Source organism: Chiloscyllium plagiosum, unplaced genomic scaffold, assembly GCF_037043375.1.
Source record: "Chiloscyllium plagiosum isolate Xiang-an unplaced genomic scaffold, Cpla_swu_hap1 HiC_scaffold_28, whole genome shotgun sequence".
Taxonomy (NCBI): Eukaryota; Metazoa; Chordata; class Chondrichthyes; order Orectolobiformes; family Hemiscylliidae; genus Chiloscyllium; species Chiloscyllium plagiosum.
The window spans coordinates 8,604,062-8,625,562 of NW_028270166.1; the positions used below are offsets into that span (position 1 = coordinate 8,604,062).

At 43.6% G+C, this 21,501-nt stretch overlaps 1 protein-coding gene and 1 long non-coding RNA gene across 7 annotated transcripts in view; one reads left to right on the plus strand and one right to left on the minus strand.

Annotated features, from left to right (window-relative positions):
- The window catches only part of arhgef18b (Rho/Rac guanine nucleotide exchange factor 18b), a 209,846-nt gene that overhangs the window by 133,223 nt on the left and 55,122 nt on the right, over positions 1–21,501 (minus strand). For all 6 annotated transcript variants that reach the window (XM_043721419.2, XM_043721416.2, XM_043721417.2 and 3 more), the window contains exons 2-3: positions 5,278–5,411; positions 809–1,287 (exon numbers count right to left, since the gene is read on the minus strand). In XM_043721419.2, the coding sequence (XP_043577354.2) occupies positions 809–1,287; positions 5,278–5,307 (509 nt within the window). In that variant the 5' untranslated portion in view covers positions 5,308–5,411. The remainder of the gene's footprint in view (positions 1–808; positions 1,288–5,277; positions 5,412–21,501) is intronic.
- Positions 18,756–21,501, plus strand: part of LOC122565435 (uncharacterized) — a 57,784-nt gene continuing 55,038 nt past the window's right edge. Inside the window, exon 1 of the long non-coding RNA XR_015751808.1 lies at positions 18,756–18,788. This is a non-coding gene — a long non-coding RNA (uncharacterized LOC122565435). The remainder of the gene's footprint in view (positions 18,789–21,501) is intronic.

A 21,501-nucleotide genomic window follows, 5' to 3' on the forward strand; every position in this document is an offset into this window, starting at 1 on the left:
CTTTGAGTCCACAGTAACCCTCCAAAGAGCTTCCCATCCAGACCCAACCCCACTACCTTATCCCTGTAATCCTACATTTCTCATGTGTACCCTCCCAGACTACACTTCCCTGGACAATTTAGCATGGCCAATCCACCTAACTTGTGCATCTTTGGACTGTGGGAGGAATCCAGAGCATCCAAAGGAAACCCATGCATTCATGGCACAAGTGCAAACTCCATACATACAATCGCCTGAGGCTGGAATCGAACCCCAGTTCCTGGCGCTGTGAGGCAGCAGTGCTAACCACTGAGCCAAGGTGCCGCCCCCATGTTAACGATGCACAGGCCGTCAGATTCTGAGGTGGGACACAAACCTGGAGCTTCTGCCCCCAGCTGTAAAAAGGCAAAGTCACCACTGTCTGAACCAGACCAGGCTACTCTCAATGTTAGTGAGAGAGGACTTGTGGCTTAACCTGAGGGTTACCACACCTCAGGTGGGGGTGAGCTTGAGTTAGGGAGTTTTTCATGGTAACCTCAACTTGGCGTAGAAATTGAATCCATTGAGTTGGCATCATTCTACATTACAACTCAGCTGTCCAGCCAACTGAGCTAGCCAGCAGTAGAAACACTGCGTGCCCCCAGACCTGCCAGTTTACCCTGTCACAACACTGTCAGATATTGGTCATCAGGCAAACATTGCTAACTTGCTATCTAAAGCTTTACAGGGAACATTGGTACAGAATCCAAGAGAGAGGTTAGGTCAGATATCTGTATAACTAAAATATCTCTATCATTAAAACCAGTTTTCCATTATTTCATGAATATACCTTCTCCTCACGTCTCCAAGTGCTGTAGGGGATAAAGGGCCTTCCCAGCTGTGCCTCCTGGAGCAGGACATGGACCTGATTAGCAAAGGTAACGAATCCTGATCTTCGCCATCTGATAGATTCTCAAGATCAGATGCACTGTTATTCTGATCCACTCCATCTCCCTCCGTCAAACCACACCCACTGGTTTTCAGAAGCAGGGAAGGATTCTTATTTTCCATGGTTTCATGTGAAGGACAGCAGTCTGTAAGCTGAGTGACAACATTATTTTTTCTAACTTTGCCGAGTTGCCCTGGGCAACCTGAAACAGTGTCTACCCTGGTAACATCTTCCGAACTACTGGTTACTGGACACCGGGAGAGTCTAGGATCCCTGAGGGTCATTGAACTTAATTGCACTGACGAATCCAAGGAGGGAATATCCTCTGTACTGCTGGTGGCATCTGTTGCAGAGTCATCATAATCCAGGAAAGGGTCATCCTGCAGAGATTATTGGAAGAAACAAGTTAGAATTTGTACTAAGAGAATGTGATACTCAAATCATTTATCCCTGAGACAGAAGGCTGCGTGTTCCAATCTAGCTCAGGGAGTTAAGCACATGTTTGCAGCCAATACTCCAATGAGATACTGAGGGATTTAATCTTCACAGAGTCAGTTGCAATTACAGGTGAGCTATCTGGATAACTACCTGGCAGTGTGGTTGGGAGCTGGGTGTGCGCTGGTGGGTGAATATTGCAGATGAAGGATGTGCTTCTTTCTACAAAGGTTGAAGGAGCATCTGAGAACCAGCCCCTCCTTGCCACCGTCCAGCACTTTGACCAGAAAAGTTGTGAGGTGTACAGAAGTCAAACAAAAACAAATTAACAATGAAAAGCTTCTAAGTGGGAAAGCAGCTGGTAACTCAGTTGTCTTCAATACACACAAGGTTGTTAGTTCAACACCAGTTCCAGGGGTTTAGCACAAACATTAAGGCTGATACTCCAGTATGGTTCTGAAGAGAGTCATAGAGATCTAAAACACAAAAAAAAGCACCTATCAAGTCTATGCCAGTCATAAATGAGCACCTAACCATTCTAATCCCAATTTCCAGCACTTGGCCCTTTTGCCCAGCCATTGCAAGTGCACATCTAAATATTTCTTAAATATGTTGAGAGTTTCTGCCTCTTCCACCTTTACAGGCAGATTCCCATCACCCTCTGGGGAAAAGAAATCTTCCTCACATCTCCTCTAGACCTTCCAACCCTTTCCTTAACTCTCTGACCCCACGGCTCATTGATCCTTCCACCAACTGAAACGTCTCTTCCCATCAGCCCTGTCTATGGCCCTGGTCATGGATTACATTCTCTATCATGTCCCCTCTCAGTCTCTTCTGCCCCAAGGAGAACAACTCCAGTCTGTCTAGTCACTAACTAAAATTGCTGCATTCTGGAACATGCTATCTCTCAGCAGAGATGATGGACCAACTGCCCCTATACCTGTTTCGGTCGATGCAAAACTTCCTGGAACAGGAGTGTTATTCCTGGTGCCCTGGTCCTTGCTTTTAATTTAAGTGCAGGATGTGCTTGTCAGTGGCTGGGCCAGCCTTTATTATTCACCCTTAATTACCCAGAGGACAGTTAAGAGTCAACCACACTGCCATGGTTCTGGAGTCACATGTAGGCCAGACCAGGTAAGAACGGAAGTTTCCTTCCCTAAAAGACATTTATCAGACATTTGAATAGACCTCTGGAATGTTAATTCTGATCTCTCTCTCTGCACCTTCTCTGCGGCTATAAAACTATATTTTGTTTTCTATTCTGCTGCCCTGATGCACTTTGTATGGTACGAGCTGCCTGTATAGCACGCAAAACAACACTTTTCATTGCATCCCGGTACATATGACAACAATAAATCAATCAATCATCAGCATCAGACACTTAATTCCAGATTTTTATTGAAATCAAATCCCACCATCTGCCCTGGCGGGATTTGAACCCAGGTCCGCAGAACATTACCTTGTTCTCCGGATTAATAATCTGTAGCTAATACCGTGAATTCTGACCTTAGTCTTAGAACATTGTACAATCTTACACTTGCCTTAAACGCATGTCAACCATTTACAGTGTTTCAGAGAAGAAGAACGAACATCTGCATTTCATTTTTTATCAATCTTGTGTCCCATCTCAAAGGAAACAGTCATGACTGTCGAACTGCCCTTGGGTAAGAAACATGCTGCATTCAATTATTTCTTTCTGTTATTTATGTTAAAAATGTATATATATGTATAAATACACGTCATTTCTGTTGTAGAAAAGTGCCATTTTTAAATAAATTTAGATGCAAAAGAAAATAATCTTTCAAGTTCTCTTCGAGGTCTGGCCAAGATTCTGGACAATGTTGGGACTGTGTTTCTGAGACACCAGCTCCCAAAACCTTTTCCTTTCCACAACAATTTGCTGCTTGCAAATGTGGATTGTTCCTTGGACAGCCGCCCAGGTACAGCAACCCAGACAGAGGAACTGAGTTTACAATAGACCGGTCCCCTCCCCAAGCCCCATAAAAGAAAACCTCTTGTGTCACAGAAACAGGAGATGATCTTTCAGCCCCTCAAGCCTGTCCCAACATTCACTGAAGTTCTGAGGGAAGATCACACTCGACCCGAAACACTAACTCTGATTTCTTGCCATAGATGCTGCCAGAACTGCTGAGCTTTTCCAGCAATTCCTGTTTTTGTTTCTGATTTACAGCATCCACAGTTCTTTCAGTTTTTATTCATTGAAGCCATGGTGTGCCTTAACCTTAAAACTCCACTTTACCCGCCGTGCTGCCTAACATCACCCTAAAATGGCCTGGCTGAAATTTCAAGATGGTTCCCAGCACCTCCAGCAGACACGAATGGTTTCACTTTATTACCACTTGTCCAACTCTTCAAACATCTTAACAACACAGCATTTGTGTTTCTCTGCCTCCCAATTAGCCACTAAGTTTTGTAACTTCAATGCCAAGAGGGATGTGGTTGGCTCAGTTGGTCAGATGACTGTAGTGTGGTCCAGAATAAAGCCAAAAGTTGGGGTTCAATTTCCCTTGTGGTTGTTCATGGAGGCCTGGCCTCCTCAGCTTTCCCCAGGCCTCTAGGGTGTTACCCACCAAAGTATACGTAACCACTAGTGTCTCTCTCTGTCTCCCTGTCTTGCTCTCTCTCCCCCTCCCCCACTCGCCTCCCCACAATGGAGAGAGATGCTTATGGTCCTGTGTGGATTATGGTTCCTTACAATCCCAACACAAGGACACGATGTATGGCTTTGAAGAGATATTGTAAAGAAGCATAGAAGATAGGAGCAGGAGTAGGCCATTCAGCCCATTCAGACCACTCCACCATTTAACATAATAGAGACTAGTCCATGCCATATTCTCTCTGTGTCTCCGCATTCCTCTTGATACTTATAGTTTCTAGAAGTCTACCTATTTCTTACATGAGCAATGCTCCCTAGAATCTTGTAGAATGAAACATATCGTTCTCTCAGAGAGTTAAATAGGGTAGAAGCCAAAAGGCAGTTTCTGCCGGCTGGAGAGTTCTTGGACCAGAGGCAACAATCTCAGAAGAAGGAGTCAGCCATTTAGGATTGAGGTAAGGAGAGAGTCCTTCACTCATCATGGAGTGAATATCTTTGACATTCTCTACCCAACTGACTGTCTGTCATTGAGTGTGTATATGACAGGATGGGCTGGATAGAGATTTGGTTTGAAGTGAGGTAAGGGATATAGAGGTGGAGTTGAGAGGGGCAGGTGAAGTGATGGATCAGCCATAATTGTGTGCAATGGCAGAGCAGGCTTGAAGGCTCATATAGCCAAATAGCTGACTCCTGATTCTATTGTCGTATTCTCAGGTTTAACCTGGGGAACTGAATTCTGTTTTTAAATCCTGATCCTATTATCCTGTGCCCCTCAACCAGACGTTTTGTAGAAGTGGCCTCATTCTTTATCGTCTCTGAGCTCCGTGCGTGATAGACCACAAATAGCAGACATACCAAAATAGGAAATGTCAACTGTGCAGTGGGTAGCAGTCTCCCATCGACTCATAATCCTATTACACCAAAAACGCAAGCACAAAATCCGCAATGACCACCCAGTACAGAGGGAGAGCAGTGTTTGTCATCTGAATTAAACATTAAAAATCCACCAGTGTTCTAGCAAAAGTTTAGAAACCATCCCATATCACTAAAGAGGAAAAGCCAGTGTCCCAGCCAATATTCATCCCTCAATCAACACCATCAAAGCAGGTTTGGCTGATAATGATTACGTTACTGCTTCTGAAAGCTTTCCATATAAAACATGGCTGCCTCAATTTCTCACAGTAATTATACTCAAAAAATAAACACATGAATGGCAGGGTATAAATACAATTTACAGCTATGAACCAATCTTGTACATATGGCTTTTGTAAACTGAGCCAGTGTAAGGAGTCCCATGAATGCTGCAGGTAACACTTGCCTTGCCCTCAGCCATCCTGTTGAAGTACATCTCCTCCACCTCACTCAGTGAGTTGGACCGGTTATCGATGTTTACGCAAGCTGGGAGAGATCGCTCCTGCCCTCGGGGAAACTCCTGTGAGCATTGCTTGCATTCTGCGGAAAGTGAATTAAAAAAACAGATGAAGCAAATAAAATATGTGCTTACAGCGATGGGTAGAATTCTATCTACACAAAGGGTTGTTATGATCTGGAAGTGCATTGCCTGTCCCTAGAATTCCTACAATGTAAAAACAGGCCATTCAGCCCATCAAGTCCACACTGACCATCTGAAGAGTATCCCACCCACATTTAACCCCTCCACCCTACCCCTGTAACCCTGCATTTCCTATGGCTAATCCACCTAGACTGCAAATTCTTGAACACTAAGAGCAATTTAGCATGGCCATCCACCCTAACCTGCACATCTTTGGAGTGTGGGAAGAAACTAGAGCACCCGGAGGAAACACACGGGGACACAGGCAGAACGGGCAAACTCCACACAGACAGGAAGTGTTGAAAGACCTGAAAGGGTTGGAGACATAGATTCATTTGCAGCTTTCAAAAGGAAAATTCAATAACTGCTGGAACAGAGCCGACGGGCTGAATGGACCCTTCATATGCTGTGATTGAGCAAATAGGGAGTGTTGGAGGTGCTGCACCTCCTGGTGGCTGCTGATGTCTGGCAGGGGGAGAGACCCCACTGCCCTAGGCAGGGCCCTCGGCAGTGACCCTGATAGCGCCCACAGTCCTGGTTAAGGTGGTTCACCAGAAATCAAGAAAGGCTGAACCTCTCTCCTGCCCCCCCTCCAGAAACCCTGTTCCTACACAAGATGCTGGACCTGCCATTGATTTCCAGTACTTTCCCTTTTAATCTCGCCTCCCTGCCTTCGCCCCACTCTGGATGCGTTTCCAAGACAGTGTCCAACCTTATCACACACTTACGCAAATATTAAACCGTCGCTTTTGGCCACTGCATCTCAAAAAGTTCAAATGTGTAAGACCGAGGGTCCAGGATATTGAGAGCTGTTGTCCAGCAGCAAGAGACTTCCAGGAACATTACAATTATTAGAACTTGCGTCACAAAGGAGCACTTCACCTCTGATTTCTCTTAATGTTATTTATTCATTTATTCTCGAGACGTGGGCATTACTGGCTGGGCCTGCATTTATTGCCATCCCTAATTAGAACATAGAACACAGAACAATAAAGCGCAGAATAGGCCCTTCAGCCCTCAATGTTGCGCCGACCTGTGAACTATTCTCAGCTCATCTCCCTACACTATCCCACCATCATCCATGAACTTATCCAAGGATTGTTTAAATCTCCCTAATGTGGCTGTGTTAACTACATTGGCAGGTAGGGAATTCCACACCCTTACTACTCTCTGAGTAAAGAACTTGCCTCTGACATCTGTCTTAAATCTATCACCCCTCAATTTGCGCCTATGCCCCTTCATATAGGCTGACATCATCATCCTAGGAAAAAGACTCTCACTGTCTACTCTATCTAAGCCTCTGATCATCTTGTATGTCTCTATCAAATCCCCTCTTAGCCTTCTGCTTGCCAATGAGAACAGACCCAAGTCTGTCAGCCTCTCCTCATAAGACCTTCCCTGCACACCAGCATTTTCCAATGCTTCCACATCCTTCCCGAAATATGGGGACCAGAACTGTACACAATATTCCAACTGTGGCCACACCAGCGTTTTGTATAGTTGCAGCATGATATTGCGGTTCCGGAACTCAAATCCTCTACGCATGAAACCTAACACACCGTATGCCTTCTTAACAGCACTATCAACCTGGGTGGCAATTGCCCTGAGTGATCTGATGGGAACAGTGAGGGCCATTTTCAAAGGGCAGTGAATTATCAAGCACATTGCTGTGGGTTTGGAGTCACATGTAGATCACAGATTTCCTTCCTTAAAGCGAAAGATGGGATTTTACAATAATCGAGAACAGTATAACAGTTATCATTAGGCTAGCATTTAATTCCAGGCTTTTACAGAATTCGGATTTTACTGCCTGCTTTCAGGAGATTTGAACCCCTAACTCCAAAGCATTACCCTCTACAATAGCAATTAGTTACTAACAAGAGAATCTGTTCATTATATGGGCCAGGACCATTCCTTGGGGAGAACTGATGTTAATCCAGTTCTCTCACACTATCACTCAGTAACCCCTTTCCCCACAGCACCCTGTGTTACTGACTGTATCTGTACTGATGTTAATCCGGTTCCCTCACACTGTCACTCAGTAACCCCTTTCCCCACAGCACCCTGTCTTACTGACTGCATCTGTACTGATGTTAATCCAGTTCCCTCACACTGTCACTCAGTAACCCCTTTCCCCACAGCACCCTGTCTTACTGACTGCATCTGTACTGATGTTAATCCAGTTCCCTCACACTGTCACTCAGTAACCCCTTTCCCCACAGCACCCTGTCTTACTGACTGCATCTGTACTGATGTTAATCCAGTTCCCTCACACTGTCACTCAGTAATCCCTTTCCCCACAGCACCCTGTCTTACTGACTGCATCTGTACTGATGTTAATCCAGTTCCCTCACACTGTCACTCAGTAACCCCTTTCCCCACAGCACCCTGTCTTACTGACTGCATCTGTACTGATGTTTATCCAGTTCCCGCACACTGTTATTCAGTAACCCCTTTCCCCACAGCATCCTGTGTTACTGACTGTATCTCTACTGATGTTAATCCAGTTCCCTCATGCTGTCACTTAGTAACACCTCTTCCCACAGCGCACTGTGATACTGACTGTATCTGTACTGATGTTTATCCAGCTGTCCTGTGATTTGAAATGTATGCTGCCAAATGAAACATTATGGCTTTAAATTGAGGGGTGATAGATATAGGACAGATGTTGGAGGTAGTTTCTTTACTCAGAGAGTAGTAGGGGCATGGAATGCCCTGCCTGAACAGTAGTACACTCAACAGCTTTAAGGGCATTTAAATGGTCATTGGATAAACATATGGATGAAGATGAAATAGTGTAGGTGAGATGGGCTTCAGATTGATTTCACAGGTCGGTGCAACATCGAGGGCTGAAGGGCCTGTACTGTGTTGTAATGTTCTATGTTCTATATGTTCTATGTTTTCTTCTATTTTGTTGTTGAGATAGTAAAGTAAAGGTCACAACTTCTGAGTACAGAAGAATGTAGAGGAGCTAACATAAATCAGATTCAGGCTGGCTATCATAAGCCTTGAGCTTTCAATGTTTGGAGGTATGTGGATTTTAAAGCAATGAAGGGATGTGAATTTAAGTCTGGGAAGTAAAGGTGAGGTCGGAAATCAGCCATGATCTTACTGAATACAGAGCAGGCTGGAGGGGCTGAATGGTCTGTGCAGTCCTGTTACTTGGGAGGGATTGCCCTTTCTTTTTAAAAGTGAGGATGGTGCATGGTTTAGGTGGTAAAAACAATGACTGCAGATGCTGGAAACCAGATTCTGGATTAGTGGTGCTGGAAGAGCACAGCAGTTCAGGCAGCATCCAAGGAGCTTCCAGAACATGGTTTAGGTGGTGACTAACTAACTGATTCCACTCCCAGATAACTCAACCGATTGTCCTCCAATCAGAGCTGATAAGCACCGAGGTAGGTATCTTGTCCTATCGCAGGCCTCATCTCTCATGAACTGGATTGCCAGGTGGCACAGTGGTTAGCATTGCTGCCTCACAGCGTTAGGGACCTGGGTTCAATTCCACCACTGGGTGACTGTCTGTGTGGAATTTGCATATTCTCCCTGTGTCTGTGTGGGTTTCCTCTGGGTGCTCTGGTTTCCTCCCACAATCCAAAAATGTGCAGGTCAGGTGAATTGGCCATGCTAAATTGCCCATGATGTTAGGTGCGTTAGTCAGAGGGAAACGGGTCTGGGTGGGTTACTCTTCAGAGGGTCGGTGTGGATTTGTTGGGCCGAAGGGCCTGTTTCCACACTGTAGGGAATCTGACTCAAGTGAAAATCTGACATAGTCGGCAAATCAGAGGATTATAAAGACCACTGTTGGAGACATCCTCCTTGAGGGATCCAGTGGTGGGAAGGTAAATCCTTTGTTTCTTCTTACATGTCAGGGGTCATGCGGTGTGAGGGGTGTCAGGGACAAGGCAAGGTAGGGACAAGGCTTTCAAAGGCCACCCCTTTGACCCAATCCATCTCTCCAATTGCCTCCAATAACTGTCCACTTAAGGGCTTTAGTTTCTGGTGGGGCAAGACAGTCACCCATGGGCAATCTCACCCAGCTCTGGAAGGGGCAGTGGTGGGGGGGTGTGCAAGTATCTCCCTACAGTCAACTCATGTACAATTTCTCTTTCTTGCCTCCTCTCCTGACACCTCTGGAGCAAGAACACTGCTGCCCTGATTGTGTAAAACTCTGTCAGAGGAGGAGCACGCTCAGGATGGGCACTTCCGCAGTGAGAATCCAAGGTGGTGCAATGTGCCTTGAGTTCACCGCAGTGCTGTGTTTGCTTTAAAATGTTTATAGAGTTCTTATTAAACAACTCCTGTAAAGCTTCGAAAAGCCTAATCGTTCCAAATTTAGATTTTCAGCAAACAGCACAGTCACTGTGTGTGAGGAACATGGACCAGTCCATGTGACAGCATTTGCCTTTGTAGTTTGCAGCTGTGCACTGGGTCCATGTGATCGCACGTGTGTGTGCGTGTTTGTGGTTATGTGTGAGTGCGTGTGTGTGTGTACGGTGGGGTAGATGGTGGTAGGTGTGTGGGTGCATGTATATATGTGTCACATGAGAATGTTTGTTTGCTCATAAAATCACAGAATCCCTGCAGTGTGGAAGCAGGCCATTCAGCCCATCAAGTCCACACTGACTCTTCGAGGAGCATCCCATCCAGACCCCCACACCCCTCCCCCACCAAATCCCTGTAACCTTGCATTTCCCATGGCTAACCCACTTAATCTGCACTTCCCTGGACACTATGGTGCAATTTAGCACGGCCAATCCACCGAACCTCCACATCTTTGTACTGTGGCAGGAAATCAAAGCACCTGGAGGAAACCCACACAGAACATAGAACATAGAACATAGAACATAGAACATAGAACATAGAATATAGAAATGTACAGCACAGAACAGGCCCTTTGGCCCACGATGTTATGCCGAGCATTAATCCTAATGTAAAATAAAATACCTTAACCTACGCACCCCTCAATTCACTGCTATCCATGTGCATATCCAGCAGTCGCTTAAATGTCCCTAATGACTTTGCTTCCACCACCACTGGCAACGCATTCCATGCATTCACAACTCTCTGCATAAAGAACCTTCCTCTGACGTCCCCTCTATACCTTTCTCCGAATATCTTAAAACTATGACCCCTCGTGCCAATCAATCCTGTCCTGGGGAAAAGTTTCTGACTATTGACTCTATCCATTCCTCTCATTATCTTGTATACCTCGATCAGGTCACCTCTCTTCCTCCTTCTCTCCAGAGTCCAAAGCCTATCGTCATAATGGTATTTTCCTGCTCTGAAATCTCTATTGTTTCCGTTTAAGGAAATTATCAAGAACATATCTATGAGTAATTGAAGCTGAAACCTGGGATCAGACTATCTGTTATTTAGCAATAAGGATCACCAAACAGCTTTTGTTTATTCACTTGTGAGACTGAGTAATGCTGTCTGGTCAGCACTTTATTACCTGTCCTTTGTTGCCTTTAAGATGGTGGTGGTGAGCTGCCTTCTTGAACCGCTGCAGTCCATGTGTTGTAGATAGATCCACAATGACATTAGGGAGGGAATTCCAGGATTTTGACCCAGTGACAGTAATAGGTATATTTCCAAATCAGGATGGTGCATGGCTTGGAGGGAAACTTGCAGGTGGTGGTGTTCCCATGTACCTGCTGCCCTTGTCCTTCTCGATGGAAGTCGTGGTGAGTTCAAAGGTGTTGTCTAAGCATCTTTGGTGAATTTCTGCAGTGCATCTTGTAGAGAGTACACACTGCTGCTACTGAGCATTGGTGATGGAAGGAATGGATGCTTCTGAATTTGATGCCAATCAAGTGGGCTGCATATGTTAGTGACAAGAGCATTTCTTTTCATGGGTGAGAGTGACATGAACATCAAGGCTGCATTTGACAATTAAAGTAAATTAGTATTGTCACAGAAAACCATGGAGCTGTTCTGTCATTAGAGAGAGGTGATTGGTGTTAGTTTAATCTGAGGGTCTCCAGGTCTCAGGTGAGGGAGAGGTTGAGAAGGAGAGATCTTCATGGCAACCTCAGCTGCTGTAGAATTGAACCCGTGCTGTTAGCATCACTCTGAACTGCAAACCAGACATCTAATTTGACTGATTATGCTATTAAGGAAGCATCGCAAAACTGGAATGAATAGAAATCAAAGTGAAAACTCTTTGCTGATTGGGGTCATAGGTGACACAAAGGAAGATGGTTGTTAGAGGATAGTCATCTCAGCTCCAAGACAACTCTGCAAGAGATTCACCCCACAGAGAAACAGAAATTGCTGAATTCACAGCATACACAGTTTTTTTTCAGTTTTTATCCAATATCTACTCCATGTGATGAAAGATCTTTAACTTACCTAATACAATGATATCATTACTGGAAGATGAAGTTTTGCCTCAGAGGCTAATGAGTACGGTTCATTATGACAAAGGATTTTTTTAAAAACTAAAATCGAGGTCAGAGTCCTTGTGAGGCAATGATCCTCCTCCTGGTGAATAAGTGAATAAACAAAAGCTGTTTGGTGATCCTTATTGCTAAATAACAGATAGTCTGATCCCAGGTTTCAGCTTCAATTACTCATAGATGTGTTCTCAATAATTTACATAAACAGGAAACATAGAGATTTCAGAACAGGAAAATGCCATAATGGTGATAGGCTTGAGACTCTGGAACTCTTCCCTAGAAGGTGAAGTGGGGATTTGGTGAAGACTTTTAAAACGATGAAGGATTTTGATAGATTGAATTGGCAAAGATTACCTGATTTGAGAATTAATAACAAAGAGGCATAAATTTAAAATTGTCACTAAAGGTGAGTGGGGAGATGAAGACAAAATATTTTTCAGGTTGTCCGTGCATGAAGTTCTTTAATGCAACAATTTTATTGTGGACTTATCCAGCTGTTGTGGTTCTGTTCGCCGAGCTGGAAGTTTTTGTTGCAAACGTTTCGTCCCCTGGCTAGGCGACATCATCAGTGCTTGGGAGCCTCCTGCGAAGCGCTTCTTTGATGTTTCCTCCGGTGTTTATAGTGGTCTGTCCCTGCCGCTTCCGGTTGTCAGTTTCAGCTGTCCGCTGTAGTGGTTGGTATATTGGGTCCAGGTCGATGTGTTTGTTGATGGAGTTTGTGGATGAATGCCATGCCTCTAGGAATTCCCTGGCTGTTCTCTGCCTGGCTTGCCCTATGATAGTAGTGTTGTCCCAGTTGAATTCATGTTGCTTGTTGTCTGCGTGTGTGGCTACTAAGGATAGCTGGTCGTGTCGTTTCGTGGTTAGTTGATGTTCATGTATGCGGATTGCTAACCACAACAACGAGCACCCGAGCTACAAATCTTCGCACAAACTTTGAACTTATCCAGCTCTTTTAACATAGCAAGGTGTCTCACAAGAGCATTATCAAACACAATTTATCAGTGAGCTACTTCAACAAAGAAAAGCATCAAAAATAGGAGCAGAAGTAGGCCATTCGGCCCTTGAAGCCTGTTCTGTCATTCAGTACGGTCATGGCTTATCATGCAGCTCAGTCTCCTGTTCCCGTAGCCCTAAGAACTACATCTACCTCCTTCCTGAAAACATTCAATGTTTTGCCCTCAAAAGTATCGTAGGACATTGACCACATGATCGCTCAAATAAGAAGGTTTTAAGGAGTTTCTAATAGTTTGAAAGGGAGGTAGAGATGTAGAGAGGTATCGCAGGAATTGCTGAGACTGGAGCCTCCAAGCAGAGGAACACAGGTCTGGCAATGATGGAGCAATGGAAATTGTGGATGGACAAGATTTCCACATTGGAGGAGGCCACATGGGTTTGTGAATGGCGGTGGTCAGGAGGTGTGAAGCCATGAAGGGATTTGAACAGAGGATATAATTTTCAAGTGCTGAAAGTCTAATGGGAGAGATTGGGACCATTAACGTAGTTTGGGATTATTCTGGGCAGAGATGACACAGATAACAATGAGCTGAATGGCATCACAAGCCTTTTAGTTTCAAGGAACACCACTTGAGTGAGACTATATACTAGGAAACGACAGCCATCAATCACTCCTGAATGTTGTTCTACTTTTTTCCAAATGCAACTGAAATGGTTAAAAACGATCTGGGATTAAATCTTTTTGGAGCCAAAGCTTTAGCTTTGAGGCTGATACATTTTGCTCTGCATTGAAATCTCTTTACAAGGAACTGCTTCAAACTGCCTGTTGGCAGCAGCTGAAAAACCACAGAGAGCCAACTCAGAGCATAGGTCATATAGCAGTGTTAGTGGTTGGATCAACTTCCATCAAGCATTGGACAGAACAGTCCGTTCTTTGAACAAGGTGTCCAGAAATTTCAAAATTGGACATCAATTAATTTTAAACTATTAATTAACTTTTAAAAGTCCACTTTCTGCAGTGAAAGTCTGTCTGATAGACTTCACTTACTGCATCTTTCACAAAGTACTGTACGGCCAATGATATACACAACAGCAGTATTTTACATAAGAAATCACACAAGCTGCATGTGATGTAATCCCATTATGGAGACATCCCTGCAAGGTGACCAAGACTGAGAAATGAATGTTTAAGGATAATCGACATCTAAGAACGTAATGAAAAAGATGCAAACACGTTGATGTGGTACTGATGATAAAGAACGGGATCAGGGATCAGTACATCAATGAAAAAGAATCTTTAGGCTAGAAGAAAGAGACTTAAAATCTATTTGGTGGCCTATAAACAGCAGTGAGTAGCAAAAAAAACTGCAGATGCTGTGAATTAGAAACAAAAATAGAAATTGCTGGAAAAGCTCAGCAGGTCTTCAGGGTCACTCGACACAAGATGTTAACTCTGATTTTTCTCCACAGATACTGCCAAACCTACTGAGCTTTTCGAGCAATTTCTATTTTTGTTTCAAACATTAGGTATTGTTGTTTATAGGCGACCAAACAATAGTTGTAATGTAAGGCAAGGTAGTTAGGGAGTTATCAGGAAGTTAGAGCTCTTGTGGCACACCTGGCAGCATCCTCACTCTGAGCCAGGAGAATTGGTTCAACTCCTATCTGCTCTAGAGGTGAGTAATACCATTTCTGAATGGGTTGATTTGTAAATGTGTATATTAGGAAGTTAGAGATACAAGCAACAATGCAGCAAACATTGGGTTTCAATCCCTGTATAGATTGGGTAAACCTGATGAGCACCAATACTGTGTAGGATGAAATCCTGGAATGTGTACGTGGTACCAGGGCAGAATGTTGGTAAATCCATGATGTAACAGAATATTGTATATCTAGTATTATGCAATGAGAAAGGGTTAATAAATAATCTTGTTGCAAATGAATCTTTTGGCAAGAGTGACCATAATATGAAAAAGGTTTCCATTATGTTTGAAAATGATGTCATTCAATCTGACACTAGGGTTATAAAGTAGATTAGGTTCCCTACAGTGTGGAAACAGGCCTTTCGGCCCTACCAGTCCACACCGACCCTCCGAAGAGTAACCCACCCAGACTCACTTCCCTCTGACTAATGCATCTAACACTACGGGCAATTTAGAATGGCCAATTCACCTGAACTGCACATCCTTGGACTGTGGGAGGAAACCCGCGCAGACACAGGGAATCTTAACAAAGGAAACAATGAAGGCATAAGGCACATGTTGCTTGTGGTGATCTGGGAAAATATATTAAAACACTAGCATTAACATTAGTATCTAGCATGATACTATTCAGAAAATGGCTCGTATTGTGAAGAATTAATACATAGCTTACAATGAACATACATTCCTTTAAGGGACAAAAGCTAACCTGAAAAGTGAGTCAGCATGGCTAATGAAGGATTGTATTAGATCAAAGGTCAAGGTTTTTAAAGTTATCCAAAAAAGCAGTAAGCCTGAGAATTGGGAGCATTTTAGAATTCAGCAAATGAAAACCAAAAATTGATTCAGAAAGGGAGAATAGAATATTAATCTAAATTAGCAAGAAATGTAATAAATGCATTGCAAAAGCCTTCACAGATATCTAAAAAGGAAAAGATTTATTGGGTTTAGAAAAGACTAGAGAAGACAACAGTGGGCACATTAAAAACAGGAATAGGAGAATTTATCATGGGAAATGGCAGAGAAACTAAATAATTATTTTGTATCTGTTTTCGAGAAGATACAAGAAATCTCCCAGAAACAATAGAGATCCAAGAAACTATTGAGAATGAGGAATTGATAAAAAAAAATTGAGTCAGGTCAATGGGACCGAAAGTTGACAAATCCCAGGGACCAACTGTTCATATCCCAGAGTGCTGTAAGTGGTACCTACAGAGATGGTGAATAAGTTGCAGATCATCATTTGAAATTACTTTGATTGTGAAATGGTGCCTGTAGATCGAAAACATAGCTCCATTGTTTAAGAGAGATGGGAAGAAATGGATAGTTGGGAATTACAGACTTGCTAACCTGACATCAGCAGTAAGAGGTTGTTAGAATCTATCATAAAGGATATGTTAACTGAACACCCAGAAAATAATGATCTGATTGAAATAACATGGATCTATGAAAAGGAAATCATCTTGAACAAGTCTGTTCCTGTTTTTTGAGGATATTACAAAACCCCTAATAAGGTTCAGAAGGTTTTCAATAGCACCCCCACAAAGGGGGGTGGGGGGGGGGGAGGAGGGGATGGTGGGGAGGTGTAACAAACAATATTTCAGCACAAGGAACACGTGGTAAGCTGTGAAACCAACTCCGCAGAGCTGGCCTCATGCTCAGGATGCCAGAGTTCTGACTGTCGAAGCAAATCATCTTCACCCAGCTCAAGGAGGACACTCGAATGAAAGGAGAACAAAAGAAGCCTTTCAATTACTGCCAACTACTCTCAAGAAATGCAATATAGATGTCAACGCAAGCAAAACTTTGTTCAGAAGGAACCGACTTGGAGGAAACTCCTGTAAGAAGGAACACAATCCTGTTCTTACAATTGTCAATTAACTTGTACACTGAAATCTCACATAAGCAGAACTGTGATATGGCCAAGTAATCTATTTTAGTGCTGTTGCTTGATCAATGAATGTTAGAATTAGAATTAGAATCAGGTTTATTGTCACATGTACTCAATGAGGGCAGTGAAAAGTTTACAAAGACACCACTTATGGCACCATCTTAGGTACAAAAGAACCCGGCTACAGGATCTCAGGAATAAATTAGAAAACAAAATATAAAGTTCAGCATTACAGTCCTTCACATCATTTTTGGTACAAGGTATCTAGGTACAGAACCTTGGGAACAAATTAGAAAATGTAAAGAAATAAAAAGTTCAGCATTACAATCATAGAGTCATAGAGATGTACAGCATGGAGACAGACCCTTCAGTCTAACTCGTCCATGTCGAGCAGATATTCTTCATTAATCTAATTCCATTTGCCATCATATGACCCATATCCCTCTAAACCCTTCCTGTTCGTGTACCCAGTCCTTCAAACAGACCACACCAGGCCTCATCTCCAGACCATAGTTAAGAGTGTGTTGCTGGAAAAGCACAGCATCTGAGGAGTAGGTCAAGCAGCATCTGAGGAGTAGGAAAATCGAAGAGCCCTTCATCAGGAATGCCTGAAGTATCGATTCTCCTACTCCTCGGATGCTGCCTGACCTGCTGTGCTTTTCCAGCAACACATTCTCAACTCTGATCTCCAGCATCTGCAGACCTCATGTCTCCTCACCTCCAGACCATGCCAGGCCTCACCTCCAGACCGCAGCAGGCCTCACCTCCAGACAATTCCAGGTCTACCAAAGCCAGGAGTCCTCAACCTGGGAACTGCCACCACTGCTGCCGATACTAAGTAAAACTGCTTTCCTTAAAAATAGCACACCGGGGGGTCTTACACACCCAACTGAGAGGGCAGGTGGGGCACTAGTTTAATCTCTAAGTGAAAAGGTGGCACTTATGACATTGCGGCACTCCACAGAATCTCAGTGAGAGTATCAGCTGGATTTTACATTCACTTTTCATGGTATTTGGATCCACAATTTCTGTCCCAGGTGTAAGTAAGTCAGCATGGTGGCCTAGTAGTTAACACTGCTGCCTCACGAAGACCTGGGTTCAATTGCGCCCTTGAGTGACTGTCTGTGTGGAGTTTGCACATTCTCCCCGTGTCTGTATGGGTTTCCATTGGGTGTTCCGGTTTCCTCCCCTATTCAAGGGATGTGCAGGTTCAGTGGATTAGCCATGCTAAATTGCCCCATAGTTTTCAGGGATATGCAGGCTAGGTGGATTAGTCATGGGGAGGTACAGGGAAGGGTGGGTCTGGGTGGGATGCTGTTTGGAGGGTTGGTGTGGGCTGAATGCCCAGCTTCCACACTGCAGGGATTCATTGTCAGGCTTTTTGTGTTTTGTTCCCTATAGAGTTTGTGAAGGGGGGGCAGGGGAATGGCTGACCAGAGTAAAATTTGTTGCCCATCCTTAATTGTTTCTGAGATGGTGCTGGTGATTTGCCACATTCTTGAGTTCTGTGTGAATGAGGTCAATAACCCAGAGCCCCAGGTTAATGTCCTGAGGACTAGAGTCCGAATCCCACTATGGCAAATGCTTCCATTTAGTATGGAATACAAAGCTGGCCTCACAGCGACCGTGTAGCTCCTGGTAATTGTTGTAAACACCCATCTCTTCCATTCATGTCCTTTTAAGGGAGGAAACCTGCCATTCTTACCCAGTCTGATCTGTATGTGACTCCAGACCCACAGCAATGTGATCAACTGGCCTCTGAGAAATTAGGGATGGGAAATAAATGCTGGCCCAGCCAGTGGTGCCCATATCCTGCGAATGAGTGTAAAACATAATGAGAAAGGAAAGGGAGATTGAAGAACCAGCTCTTCAGCTTCCAAACATTGTGGTGGTGTAAATGTTACCTAAAAAGACTTTGGTGAGCAGCAAGGATTACCCTGCTTTCAAGCAGGAAAATTAAATCACTGCCAATCTCAAATTACCACAGCAACGGAGCAATTAGAGTGAGACAGTCTTTCCCCGTTACAGGCAGTGTAACCAGTCACAGTGTTATGCTTGGCGCCTGACACGAGACAGAGTTTGACACATGACGTGGGCTTAATGCCTCCCTCAGCACCAGAAGGTTCAGACAATATTTTTCCTGAACACTAAATGATTCCTCAAATGGAAACATTTTCAGCTCAGTCCGTTCCTGTTGCTGTGACAGTAGGAACCAGGGAAATGCTTTTACAGATTCCAGATCTATCAGAAACTCGCAGCAGAAGGGAAATCTGATGGCAAGCACACAGAGCTGGCCAAACCTGGACTGCGTTTCAAGCTACCCAGCAGGTATACAAGGGGAGTCTTCCAGGGAAAAGGACTGAAGTGATACAGGAGGGGAGTTGAGGTAGGAAACCTCACAATCTTTAAAAATTACGTGGATGAGGGCTTGAAATGGCCTAACATTCGTGACCATGGGCCTAGTGTGGGAATTGGGAGTAGTGTAGATTTACTATAGCTTTCATTGGTGTAGATTCAATGGGATGAAGGGCCTCTTCTGGACTGAATGATTCTATAATTCTGTGATTCGAGCAGCAACTATGTCTGGATGGAGCTTGTGTGGACACAACACCGGCCTATTGGTCAATGTTTACTGTGTTAGTACCTCAGAGTGAAGGTGATGCTTGTACATGTCAAGAACATGTGTGTGTGTGGAGTATTTTAGCATGGGGTGGAGTGGAAACTGCTGCTCTCTACTCTTCCCACCCACCATTGAGTATCAGTGTGTAAATCCTTCAATCTGTTTGGTGTAACCTCTGCGGCTATCAAGTCCTGGAGTAGAATTTAAACCCAGGGCTTCTGGCCCAGAGGTACGGACAACACTCCTGCACCACAAGATCCCAACAAACTGCAATGTAAGAACATACAAGATTGGAGGATGAAGAAGTCAAACAGCTCTATGAGCTTACTTTGGTCTTCTTTTAGGTCATGGTTGAACATGGGTAGCATGGTGGTTAGCACTTTTGTCTCCACAGTGCTAGGGACCCGGGTTCGATCCCAGACTTGGGTGACTTTGCATGTTCTCTGCATGGGTTTTCTCAGGTGCTCCAGTTTCCTCCCACAGTCCAAAGATGTGCTGGTCATGCTATGTTGCCCATAGTGTACAGAGATATGCAGGCGAAGTGGGTTAGCCATGGTAAGTGTGGCGTTATGAGGATAGGGTGTGAGTGGGTCTGGGTTGGTGCTGATTCAATGGGCCAAATGACCTCTTTCCTCACAGTATGTGGAAAGAGGATTTTATGTTTCTAACATCACTAAATGTATCCACCGATTGTGTAGGAATGGAGAGATACAAAGGATCAAGCAGGAAAGTGACATTAACACACCAGCCACCAACTGCACCACTGGAGGTGTCAGCTCAGGGATAAGATAGTCAACTGAAGCCCAGTCCAGTCTGTTGTCTTAGACCTATGCTTAAGGTCACACTGTGCTGTTCCGAAGAAGAGTAGGGGAGTTCCCTCCAGCATCCAGGCCGATATTTATCCGCCACTCTGACCATCATTACAGAAATCCATTACCTGGCTATTCTCACACAGCAATAATGAAAGCAAAAATCTGAAAGCAAGATTGGAAGTGCCATAGAGCCTCCGGGGAACAGTCATACAAGAATATTAAAATATTGAAATATCTCCTTAAATTGTCCTTCCCACACGCTGCTGAATTTCTCTAGCACTTTCTGCTTTCATGTCATTGTCACGGTGCTATTTGTGGGATCTTGCTGTGTTGAATTGTCTTCTATGTTTCGTACAGTACAGCGGTGACCGAAATTGCAGTGTGTTGGTGGTAAAGTGCTTTGGAATGTCTTGAACATGAAAACAGTGCTCTTTAAATTCAAATCTTTCTTTTTTCATCAAAGCCACAGGTAAGGGACTGAAAACACTCCTATAAAAATAGTCTCATTGTTTCAAATGTAAACTTCATTAAATTTATTATTTTATTTTATTAAAATGTGGAATGATTTTGCAGTTTAAGTGATGTTCCATATATATGATACCCAGTAAGTTATCATTTAACTGAACGGTATGCATTTCAATAAAACAAAGAACTGCAGATGCTGGAAACCTGAAACAAAAACAGAAATTGCTGAAGAAACTCAGCAGGTCTGGCAGCATCTGTGAAGAGAGAAATCAGTGGCTGAAGAAGGGTCACTAGACTCAAAACATTAACTCTGTTTCTCTCTCCACAGATGCTGCCAGAACTGCTGAATTTCTCCAGAAATTTCTGGTTTTATTGCATTTGAATCCCTGCTGAAAATACAGCTTTGTCCAAAACAGTAATTGGTTTTGATCCTATTTCCCCAGGACTTTTGACAGATATTTTTCTTCCTATGCCTTCTAATTTTAAACAAAAAAAACCCACTTAAATTAAAATCTGGAATTAAAAATTAAAAACACTGTTTGCTAAATCGACATTAAAAACTCCAGTTAAAGAATATTGCACCTCATTGTTTATTCAAATAAAAAAGGCATTAGATTATTCTTTTCCCTTTAGCCACGGAAATGTGTTTTAAGTCGCAACATCTGAAGTCCATTGTAAAATGTTCTAGAAAATAACATTTCTTAGAGATTTTGTAAGTCCTTCAGTTGTCAAGATCTCAGTGAGAAAAGCCACACAGTCCAGAATCAGACCGACAGTTAGGTTCCTCTTTTACCAATGCTTCCTGGCATATGGTGACATGTGTCAATACATTTTTCACCGTAAGTCTCACAACCTCTCCACATCCTGTCACATGGTAAACAAGACTCTCAATCTTAGTCCCTATGAATAGATTTGCAGGATGATAAATCAAATCGAGATTGGTAGAAAGATGGTGGTTAAGTCTCAGGATGACTAAGCCAATGGCTCTGAGGACATGCATTCGGATGGGAATGGATGGAATGTATATACAATTCAGTATATCTGAATCTGAAAGCTAGTCTCAATAATGGTGGCCCTGAACTATTGTCAATTGTTGCAAAAACTCATCTGGTTCGCTGATGCCCTTGAGAGAAAGAAATCTGCC